We start from the raw sequence: 13,083 nt of genomic DNA on the forward strand, positions 1-13,083 counted from the left end.
TAACTAAACAAATGTATAGCAAGAAATACCATTTTTCATATAAAATTCATACATCGTCCATACAAAAACTTGCTAATGAGGTTCGATAATTATAAGTTCAAACGTTGTTTGGCTATATTTCGATATAAGTTTTCAAATGCATGAAAGTATCTATAAACTTTTTTATTACATATACGAGTTGTATTTTTTCTTAATATTTTTGTTTTTTATTTACTTTCATGTTCTAAATGTTAATGGCAGAAATAGCAAAAGTGAATAACCCACAAAAAACTTGATAAGAGATCATTATCATAAGTATCGGTATTTTACTGTATGAAAAAACCCATAATAATATATACTACGAAAGTGTGCATGTATTTCTACTATGTATTTATTTGTGGTATGTGTTGATATTTGGAAAAAGTGTATAAATTTGGGGAAAAAACTTAGTGACCTTTTAACAACAAAAAAAAAACACAAAAAAAATATGCGCCATTAAAAAAACCCTTTCGTCCATGTAGTGTGACGCAGTACTTACTCGCAATTACAATACTACTATAAAAATTTACATAAAACACATTTAACTAACATAGCTATAATTTAACAACTTTCAATTTTCGTAAGAACAAATTACAAAATATAAGGAAAGGAAAAATTAGTTTTTCACTTCAAAACATGAAATATTAGTATGTGCATGTTTTTAAACTGTCAGAAAAAAACCAATTTTCCCACAATCACAGCATTTTTTTACCCACTGCAAGCGTTTCAATCCATCTACTTTCACTAGTATTTACCTCAAAATTTTTAACCTACACAGAACATATTTTACCCAAATTGCTGCTCACTTCCGGTTGAGCAAAAACGTGTTTGCATATAAAGTTAAGAAGTGAATATGCAAAAGAAAATGGAACGTTCTTAAAGGTGAAAGGCTCTATAATTGCAAACCAACAGCAAATTAAACGTACCGATACAAAGGACTGCAACCTGCAAGTCACTGAGATTCCCTTTAATTTACTGCAAAAAATTGTGCTACAATTTCACATCAATTAAGTTATAAAAGATTATGAATTGTAATAAAAATAATATGTATATATATATAAACGAGTAAAATATATATGCGGTCTGCCATTTACTTTATAATAAAATTATTTTTTAACGGTTGATTCTTGATTTTGCTTTAATTCATTTGTTTTGTTTTTATATTTATTTTTATATTCTAATCTATATTTCAAATGAATATGAAATGAGTTCACGTGACGTATGAGTGTTTTTTGCTTGGAGTGTAATAATCGCTTGAATTGTTTGTCTTTTATATTTTGAAGGCGTTCTGAAAAATTATTGTCACTAAATTGTGCAAATTTAATAAACAATATATACAATGGAAAGTATTTCTATGCATATTAATTTACATAATGTTAAACAAATTTTTCTTTAAAACAAAATAGTTTTATAACAATAATAAATAAAATATAATAATTATAAAAATAAAACTGTACTTCTAATATTTTTTATGTTATTAATATATACATATTTTTTTGTACATATATATAATATAAATATTATTATATATATAAATATATATATATAAATATAAATAATAATTAACTATAATTATCAAATTATAGTAACGAATTGTGTTTGTTATTAATTAGTTTAGTAAATGTGCTATATATATGAAAAAAACCAAAAGAACAGAAATAGTATTGGAAGTACAAATGGCAATTAACTATAATTTTGACTTGCTTTAGCTAATTTAGTGAAATTTTTTTCTCATTTATGTAATTTTATTATTTTTATTTTTGTATTTTTCACCAAAGCTGCTGAATAAAATAGAACTCATTTCTTGCTAGCCACGAAACTATTCTTTTATAATTCTTTACCAGAGATTTAGTTATTATAAACCAACTTACATACAAGTTAGAAGTTTTAAAATTTTAAACCATAAGCAAACTAGAGCATAATTATGCATTAAATTGACATTTATTTTTTAATTTAAGAAATTTTAATTATCATTAGTGCGCTTCAACTTCAACACCATTTTAATGCAAAAATATCAAACATTTGTTATCATAATTCATTGATCATTATATGTAAGATATTTTATTATAAATATTTAGATTAATGTCGACTATTATAAGTTCTCGCCATATCAATATTGCTAATTAGTTTAAGTGCAATTTCAATAAAATAAAAAAAAAAATTATTGCTCTTTAGGTTCATTGCTTTAATCAGAATTTATAGCTTGAGATTTTCAATACTAATTAATACTAATTTATTTTATTTCCGTTGTCCGTTTTGTATATATGAATGATTCCAAGAAAACCTGAAGAGTTATGATAATCAGGACTGTCTATTTTGGTATTTTTTAATAATTGTTTAAGCGTGATTAATAATTATTTTTTGCTCTAATTTATAAATGATATGATGATACTGATAACAGAATTATTTATTTTTTTTATATTAATAATATTTTTTATTAATTTTTATATAGATATAAAAATTTGGTTAACAAATATTTAATATTTTCCTACTGTTCAAATCCCATAACTTTTATATTTTATATAAAATATATATTTATATATATATATCTTACGAACTCCACTTACTTTTTCAATTTCTTTTTGTTTGATGACAAGATGAATAACAAAAAATGGCAGACGACATTTAATACTTTTGATGACAACATTGAAAATCTTTTAAGTAATCAAGAGGTCAATTTACGCATTGACTCGACTACAAGCTGCATTCACTTACATTTTTATGCAAAAAAAAAAAATATATTCGAGTATTCTTTTCAATTGCAAATAATTATAAAAACCATCTGTACTTTCACATTTCATTTAGAATTATTTACAAATACCGGTTGAGATTTATAACATTTAAGATTTTGATACAGTCGCCATTATCGACACTGAGTCGTACATTTCATAAATTTGAACCTTTGGCATATACTAACATTGAGTATGAAGAACTTTCTTAAACATATCGATACCCTGATTAATGTCGGTTTGCAAAATATTGTATACCGAGAAATCAAGCGTATTCGCATCTGCATGTAAAATTATCTTGTAACTATGTTTGCTTTAGGGCAGGCCCTAATAACTGAGAACATAATGGTTCGGAAATGTAATTGGAATCATAACCTGTAATAATTTGAAGTTGTTTTCAGTATAAATAAGCTTGAATTTCATTACAAAGAAATATTTAATTACCAGAACTATGCAGATTTGTAAAAAATAACCTCATATATCATTATATCATATATGAACATAGTATTGCTACCAGGTCAAAAGTAAAAATAGTTTGAAGTTGTACAATTGGGCCACTTTATAGATTCAATTTCAATAAATTAAGATATGAGGAAAGTAAGTTCCTTGAACATACAAGGCTAATTTTAAACTCGTGATTCTACTAAAGGAATAAAGAGGATTTTCGAACAGTAGTGAACTACAACAACAAAAAATTCCTTAAATATTATTAATTAAATTGATTAAATTGAATTAATTAAATTGAATTTTTGGCTGACCAAATAGCTGTTTCGAGTATTGCCAAATATCCATCATCAGGCGTCTTGGAAATAATTCTTGTATTTAATTATTCGTAAATAATTTTTTGAGACTGCAAATACCAGGAAAGTAGCATGATTTATATATTCTTTCTTATGTATGAAATCTAATCTACGAACGTAATACTAAGAAAGTCATGCTAATGTTACTACAGGAGTCGCACGACCGGGACGAATATTTTGTGAATATAAGTTGTAAGTTATAATAATATAATAATAATATAATAATAATACAAATAAGAAAGAGGTATTTATACCTTCCATTTTTGCATGATGCTATTATATAGACGGATAGATACCAGTTGGATCCTGCCTTAAGAATTCTAGCTAGGACTCTAATACGTAGATTTGTTTTGATAGCATAAAGCAGTTTAAAGGTGTTTTTATTACTATATGCATATTAAAGAATATCGGATAGACATTTCGGCTTCTGGGGAGTTTCTAACAGTCACAGATTAGATTAGCAAAATTTTCTTCTGCTTATTTAAACTCACAACTTCGACAGCTTTTGTTGAAGTCTCAATCCTTTTGGTAAACCTAGGTATTAGGAAACATTAAGTTAGTACAATGACTTTATTGGACACCGAAAAGTAAACAAGATCAATCAGTTGCTTAATTCTTGAATAATTGTAGATAAACCATCGCATATTTTATATATTCTTACCCTATTGCTACTTCGGCTGAGGCTAAAGTATTTCACTATTGTCCAATTCTTTAGCTCTATTTAATAATGGTTAAGTCAAAGTCTTTCAACGATGAAGAAATTAATGTACTCATATGTAGATATGAGTAGAAGTAAATGTTTTAGCAGTTTTGTTGGCGACTTTTGTAAATATATTTAAATTACTGTTAGCTTTTTGCACGATATCTGATATATAGTTTAAAATTTTATTGTTTTCACAATTTTAAATATATATGTTAAGGTTTTATAATATTTAATTGCAGACATATATGAGTATTCTGTATAAAATTCTTGCATGTTTACCGTAAGTAAATCGCTTACAGTTCTAATTAGCAATTAGTTCGTAATTTCATTAATTGCTTGTGTGGACTGAAACTGAAAACTGTTATATAATATTAGGTATATCAACTCATTGCATTTCCTAAATAAAAGCATTGAAATCACGTACAATTCTATTGAAAATGACTAGAAATTGTGGGATTTTTTTTTGTTCGAAATGTATCCAACTCACTTTTGATAATTGAATTAAAAATTAAAACATTTTTAACATCAACCGAACTATATCAAAGCTATTTTCAATCAGAAAATACTTATTTTTAGTATAATATGTGGTTGTATTTCTTTCTTTACTTTTAAACTAAAAGTTCATCTCCTCTAAACGAAGAGATAACCACAATATTCCATAGTAGCTTATGTTAAAATGTATATTAGTTAGGGAAATACTTCAGTCTGTTATTGTATGCGGTTTATTTACTACTTGTGGAGGTGCCCTTAGAGATTTTGTTCTACATTTAGCTCAGTGGCACTCGTCAGTATCCCAATCCTTTTTAATATTTACCGCAAACATGACTTTCTCATTTCCTGTGAGTTTACGTGGTTCGCCATTCACATCCCTTTTTCGGGATCTGAAGTGCTATTTTTTATGCTTTCATTTATCTGAACTTTACTTGTTAAAGCTGTCAATTAAATCCTTGCAAAAATAATTGATTCAGATTTACTTTCCATATTTTTTTTTTGTATTTTTTTTTGCATTGTTTTTACAACATTTACCACTTAAAATTTGTGAGTAAATACTTTTGATTTTGGGTTGTTATGGAAAGTTATTTGATTGGTAATGTATATATATTGGTTTTTTCGCAAAGAGAAACTAATTTGAAGGAATTAAGTAATTAAGATTGTTGCTTTTCGATTTATTTATGCAAATCGAATAGAGAAGTTCATTAGTATGTCAATTTTCCAACTAATTGGAACCAATTAACTTTGAAATTTCTACTATATTGCTTTTTGGTTGCTTTTATTATGCGCATTAAATTATTTCGAAAATAAATTAATGTATATAAATTATTTAGATTGAACTGTTTGACTGAGACCACATATTAGCGTAATAAGCCCATAGCGATACCAGTACACATTACCAATATATGTTATTTCTGATGTGTGCGTATTTTGCGAATCTTAAGAGGTACTTCACTTTAACGTCACAGACGAAGTTCAGTTCCTCAAAACTGGTAGTTCAAAAGCATTTTATTCTAGCTTTTGAGTAAGAGTAAATGCTTAAGGGTTTTCTTGATGGTCGATTAGTTGCATTTCTTTGCATCAATTACTGCTTGTGATATTTAGCTTATGCAACTGTGCTTCAGCCAAACAATGCCTTAATAAAACATCAATTAGTATTCTGTGGTTCTTTGGTGCGAATGATAACACATTTCGGTGTGTTTTCATGGAATATATGTTTGCACATGATCCTAGTGACTTTTTTACTTAAGCTACACTAACAGTCTTTCAGCTTTTTAAGCATATATTTGAGTGTATATATTCCACTACCTCGTTTATATTTATCAATATAATCACCTCTTTTTCAATATTCACATGGTAAAATTAGTTGTGGCAGATTAACAAGTAGACGTAGTCAAACTATCATTTGCCTTCTTGAACTGTTGAATATTTTTGGAAGATGCCCCATATAAAGGAATTGTTTTTGCTTTACTAAAACTTTTACTATATTAAAAATCCCTTTCCCTTATGATTATTTGGCAGCAATAGAAACAGCTGTTTGGTTAGCCCAGTAATTCACTTAATTAAATATATATATATACTTTCTTAAAATAAAAGCTAACTTGTCAAGTAACTAGTCCTTTAAAAATTTCAAGGACTTCCAAAATAATAACGATGTTTGAAGCATTAAATTTGAAGTTTTTATAGTTCTAGCTCAATTATGTTCAATTACTACTTTTATTTAAAATTTTTATTAATAGTATCTCTCTATTTATATTCATTATACATACATTAACTTATGTACGTATTCCCACAAGAGCTGTAAAAATATTATATTGGGTTTTTTTGTTGGAATTTTAGTTTGCTTTCTATTGAATCTTCTAAAAATCTAATTAGAACTAACAATAAATTATCGCTGCTAAATGCTGTATTAGAAGAGAAAAAAATAGATAATTTTCATTTCCATGTCGGGCATTATTCTTGAATAGTCGGAAGTTTATGTAGTTCCTTTTGAGTCGCTGGGTTCCAGTGCTTTGTATAAGATTATTTGCAAGTGAGTTTTGGTGGTTCCTAAGTTTGAGTTTGTAATATTATATTAGTGTACGAAATATCAAAAAGAATTTGTGATACCAGTAGTTTGAGAACTGAACTCAATTCAATTAAGTCAAAAATTCTAAATAAAACATAATTTTGAAATATTAGTTTGTGTTTAATGATAAAGAATTTATATTTATATTTTTATATTAAATAATTAAATCAAACTACAATATTCTTATTTCAATAGTTTGAAATTTAAGATTTCATAATACTGTATTAACTTAATTAAAACTGTTTCAAACTAAATCTCTTCTTCATACATAATTAGATTTTCTTTATAACAAAGGATCAAAGCTAACTTTTTAGTAATCTCATCGAAAGCATTTGGTATGTATATTTTGCAGATACAAAGCAATTGCAACTCGAGTGTAAATTTGCAGATGTGATAATCTGATTTGTAATAATAAAACTTTGTGGGGCACAGAAACTTGTAATGTTTGCCAGTGAAGCTTTCTAAATACTTTTGCAAACACTTATATAAAACTTCAGTTGCCCACAAATATACCAGTCCCCACAACTGTACACTGTAAAAAGAATTGAATGGTTGTTATTACATTTTAAAATTTTGAAAACTCAACACATCCCCAACTCATACTACGAGTACAACACTGAATGCGAGGGAAAAGTGAAAAGCCAGAAGTTTCTTGAAATGTGTGTATTTCTCTGAATTATGCATGAGAATTGCAAAATAAAATGTTACCAAAAACAAATAAAGCAATTGTTTATAAAATGTTAACTTCAGAAGAAATGTTGTCCAAAACAAAAAGGCAACATATGCCAGCGCAACCTACGAAACTCTGTTATATGGGTTAAATATACTCAATTTTGTATCTTACATAGCTACACACGCAGAAGTAGATACAAATACAAGCAGATACATTGGCAAGCAAGCATATGCACATATACCTACACGTATAAAAAAATAATGGAGTTTTTGTTATATTCGTCCGTATAGTCAATGCCATTAAATTGATTGTTTATTTCACAGCTAATTTATTCAAATGTATAATTTTCTACTCGAATGAATCTATAACATTTTTATTTTCGATTTTTTTTTCGCATGTATATTACAGATTGTGGTGGTGCCGTTTAATCAGAGCAAAAATTCATAAGTAAAAGTAAATGATTTTCAAATTAAAATGAATTTAAACGGATGAGCGCATGACTACCAACTTGTCAAAGCGTCGTAATTATACAGGAAAATATATAAATAATTTTCACAATTTTAAATCACGAAACAAGAAATGGGATGAAAGAACTAAGTGCTTATTATATATATACGAACAATTAAGAGACTTTGCAAAGTATAATTAGAACGATACAGACAGGAACAAAATATCAGAGAGAACGGGTAAAATATACTACATTAATTTGTTAAAATAATTATAGTTAATAGTGTAAAAATAAAATAAAGTAAAACTTAAAATAAGTTAATAATAAAGTTTGATTTAGTCTTATACCTGCGGAAGATACGCAAATTACTATAACTTCACATCGATTTACTACGAAATATCTGCACACCTTAACCTATAAAAATTCAACTTGTTTAACAGAAAATTTAGTTTGAAAAAAAAAAAAAATATGTGAAACAATAAAATTCTAATATGTAAATTAATGCAAACAATTTAATTAAAAATATGAAATTTTAACTGCAAATGTTACACTGTAAAAAGTCAATTAACTCAACGCTACATAAAAAAATATATAAATGCATGCAATGACAATTAACATGAAGAATAACACAAACGATTTTTATTAAATTAGTCTATAAAGAACTTATACATAAATATATTTATATATATATACATATTAGTTTAATTAATATCTTTAACACATTTTCGAAATTGCGGGAAAGTGTAATTTTTCGTTAATGTACAAAAACAGTTCGATTTCGATTTTCGGGAACAATTTCAACAAAGACTGATTTTTTGTTTAGTTAGCTTAGCTCTTTAATGTATATGTAAAACTCCTTATAATTTCAAAAAAACAAAAAAAAAAAAAAGCAAATATAAATAAAAATAATAATTTTGAATATCATAAGACAAGAAAAATAATATCATATATCAAACGAAATGCTCGTTTTCATCATGATTTTAGTCGTGAATGCCTGCTTTGCTGGTAAGTAATACTTTTGTATTTTATAGAACATTTTTATAATAAAAAATTAATATACTTTTAAGTCTTCAATATAATAAATTGTATATAAAATAATATTAACGTTTTCTTGTCGAAAGTGACGCGTCTTATGACGAAAAGAAACTATTTAAAACTTAGAAGGGTTCGAATAGAAATGAAAAGACAACAACAAAAGTTTTTAATTATATTATTAAAATTTGACTGACCACACAACGCTGTTTTGCTAAGTACTCATCATCAGTGCAGTTTAAATAAATTATATAGGAACTATACACTAATTAAAAAATTCAAATATTTACTAAGACTACTGATGATAAGTACGTGGCAATACTCAAAACAGCGTTGTATAGTTAGCCAAATTTCAATAAATGAACTAGAAATTTTTGTTGTTGTGTTCTGATTTCTATTTGAACCCTTCCGAATATAATACAGTTGCTTAAAATAATTATAATTATTGTTTTAATCTTTTTTTAATTCTACTGACATATCTTTCTCATTGCAAAATAAATTCATTGATATTTCATTCGTCATCACTATTTGCTATCAAATTCATTAATTTGTTATCAAAAATCGATCGTATACCAAAAACTGTATGATTTCGTATTCTAATAATACATTTCATTTAAATAAGTTAAACTATAATTCAACTGATTGGTGGATATCTGTCAATAAAATAACGATTGCATTCATTTAAAAATTATATATTAACTAACTTAGGAACATTTAATTTTTTTTTTTTTGAGTTAAAACAAACGTATTTATTTTTGGCGTTTATCTTTTATTGTTTTGTTTAACGTTTATCCTAAAATTAAATTTCTAGAATAACTTATTTATTATTTTTATACAAATAGTATCTTTACTTCCTTAAGAAGTTTCAATCAAAGTTTTCATCAATATTTTTAAATAAAATAAAATTTAAAAGCGAAGAAATAGTCCATTCAACTTTCAAACTACCAATAAAGAATTTCTCTTCCATCCCCAAAGCAAATTAAGTACTTGCTTATACTTTATATGATTTGACAGGAAATATCCTGTAAATAAGGCAAACTCTTTTACTGCTAAGGGGAGATTTCCGTTAACTTTACCGGTTATTCCATTATCAAAACCAAAGATAAACAGTTACTAAAATGACTTTATCTATAAATATGCTTATGCATTTTGTTTAAAAAGTATCTTTTCAAAAACTTGCAAAACAACTTTAAACTATGGGCGATAATAGTATTTCCGTCAACAAATAGCATAATATTTCTGTTAAATTTTTGTTAATATTCCATCTAACAATCATAATTATTATTGACAAATGTATAACTAATATGACCCCAATCAGCTACTACAGGAAACATAGAGAGATAGAAAATTTACAAAGTAAATTTATATTTTCAGTATAAAAATTGATAGAAGCATTCAAAAAAGCTAACTTACGTACAGTATTTTGAGACAAAAATTTTAAAATTATTTAATAAAACTAAAATAAATTATCCAAATAAGTAATTTTTGTAAGAAGTTAGAAATCTGTAGGATTATTATCCAGATTATACGAAATACAAAATTTAAATATTAAATTCAATAAAACCAGATTTTATGGTATTGAAGATACCATAAAATATTTATGGTATTACAGGTAAAATAACGACTTTATGACGATATAAATAACAACAAATTTACATATGTAAAGTTTTTATTTTATAGGAAGTGTAAGAATTAAACGAACTTCCAAAAACCGCAAGTAATACATACTTTTAAAATTTTACTTCAAAATTTTTCCTTAATTTACAGTAGTATAAATGTACGTTTAATCTTAGAATTAGCAGAATAAAGCCTTCAAAAGGACTGAGGCCCAATCAGTAAATAATTATGAGCTTCATGTTTTAACGTTGTATATTTAAAAGGAATGCATTAGCGACAAAATTTAAAATAATTTCTAGACAATTTGGAATTGAACTTAACTGAGGTTCCAAACATTGTGCGTGCTTTCGTCTACCCATATTCTTTAAATCAACTGATATATGCATCCTATCAGTACATCGCCACAGGCATATACTGTGAGATGAACAACTCTTATGGTAGAACACACACATCTGATGCATTGTTTTTCCTAACAATGGACCTTAGTCTTGTTAGACCTAGTTAATTAAATTTGACCGACATATTTTGTTTAAAATTAGAAAAGTGTTGTATATATGACGATAAGGCATACCTATTAGAAATGTCAGAAGACATAAAAATTAATAAATTGTAGGCAGCAGAATGCAGAGTATTTAGTATTCACAAGAAATTTTACTATTAATATTATACCGAATAATTATGTTTTTTATGGGATAATTATAATTTATTTATATTATATAATAATTTAATTATTATGTTGAGGCTAGTTGAGTCAGTACACTTGAGCACTTTTACTCTCTATTAACTGCGAGGTCTCTTCATAATCACTTTCTATGTCTTAACTGGATTACTGTTTACCACTTCATCAGACTAATCAATAATTAATCTCAGATCTGCATACCTTCCCGAGGATCCTGTAACTCTTCTGAGATTCGATAACGCGGTGTTGGTAAGCCTGTCAGTCTTTGTAATTAATTTCAGGGCTCTAATTTAATATCTACTTGAATTTATATATAATAGAAACATTTAAACATTTTACTTCTTATTAACATTTTTTTTAATTTTGTAATTTTGCTGCAAAATATAAAGTTTATCTAAACTTCTTCTTAAATTTCTTTCAAAATATACACTTCATTTATTTTGAACAAATTTTAACATCCGATTTGACAGCTCGACAAGGGTCTTATTTCATTGTATAAATTTCAGTTATTTCCTTTTATTCTAATCCCAAACTTATTAAATCAAATCCCTTTTAAGCCTTTATAATGCAAAACACACCAGCATGTGGAAATGTGACCTTTAGGTCACTTAATAAATTTCAATTAAATAAAATAATATTGTCAACGCATAGCTTACACTTGTAATTAAGTCTGTAAGTTTGAGTCTTAGGAAAATTTCAAATTTTTGACTTACTTCATTCCACTACTTTTCGAAACCTCTCCACAAAGTTGTGAACTAATTATGTATGTTAATGATAATTAAAGAACAAAAAATTTTAAAATGACTGTCTTTATATCTTTATTTATATGACAGACAGTTGGAAGAATTATAATTATTATGAAATTAATATATCAGTAATTTAGTGTCAACTTTTATAACCTTTTTATCTTACAATTTAAATTCAACCTTTCCATTATGTTACACTCTTTTTTTTTAAATAATATATATATGATTAAAACTGTCTACAAGTAATATGACATCAGTACATATATAAATAAACTCTTGAATATTATTAAATTAAGCCATGTACTTGTAAAACAAATACATAAAATGTTACTTGCAATTATTCTTCCTAAAGTTAATTATTTTAAATTTCCCTTGAGTGCTTCTGATAACGTGTTAGATTATTTTCCAACTAAACGCAAGATATTTACTTATTGTTTATTCAAGGATGAACTCATAAAATTGCTTCATTCCCTAACTTTTACGTAAAACGAACTTAAAAAAATTGAATTAATCAAATAAAATCTCACTTCACCAAGCAATAAGTAAACAGTTTTATTACATGAATAAAACAATTTTCTATGCTGTAAATGCCATAATGCACACTAAATCCTACATAAAGCACTTTAATACATTTTACGAAGTGAATGACACGCAGTTCAGATACATTTTACGAACACACAACCACACAAGTGGATACTAGGGCATAAGCCTGCATGTGTTTATAAGCTATTAAAATTCCATGCTTGGAAAATTTTGTGTGGTGCAAGATACTTTGGCATAATTTAGTACAAAATACTTTTCGCCTATTGAAATAATAAATTAATTAAAAACCGTTAAGCATGTATTAAATTTATAAACATTTTTAGCCCTTATATGGGCTATACACAGCGTGTAATTTGCGATTTTAGAATTTCTGGTAGGTGCTTTCGTTAAGCCGAAAGTTGTTTGTATTCACATTATTTGGAATATCAAAATATACAAAATTTGCATTTTAATTTTTGTTTTCTTCTGTAATATAACCATCCTCAAAGTTTTATGTTTATAAGCTAAAGGATTAATTTTATATAAAGGAACTTGA

At 26.3% G+C, this 13,083-nt stretch overlaps 1 protein-coding gene across 2 annotated transcripts in view; it reads left to right on the forward strand.

Annotated features, from left to right (window-relative positions):
* Positions 1-8,830: 8,830 nt before the first annotated feature.
* Positions 8,831-13,083, forward strand: part of LOC119680818 — a 52,634-nt gene continuing 48,381 nt past the window's right edge. For both annotated transcript variants that reach the window (XM_038093812.1, XM_038093813.1), the window contains exon 1: positions 8,831-8,936. In XM_038093812.1, the coding sequence (XP_037949740.1) occupies positions 8,891-8,936 (46 nt within the window). In that variant the 5' untranslated portion in view covers positions 8,831-8,890. The remainder of the gene's footprint in view (positions 8,937-13,083) is intronic.

This window comes from Teleopsis dalmanni, chromosome 2 (genome assembly GCF_002237135.1).
Source record: "Teleopsis dalmanni isolate 2A chromosome 2, ASM223713v2, whole genome shotgun sequence".
Classification (NCBI taxonomy): domain Eukaryota; kingdom Metazoa; phylum Arthropoda; class Insecta; order Diptera; family Diopsidae; genus Teleopsis; species Teleopsis dalmanni.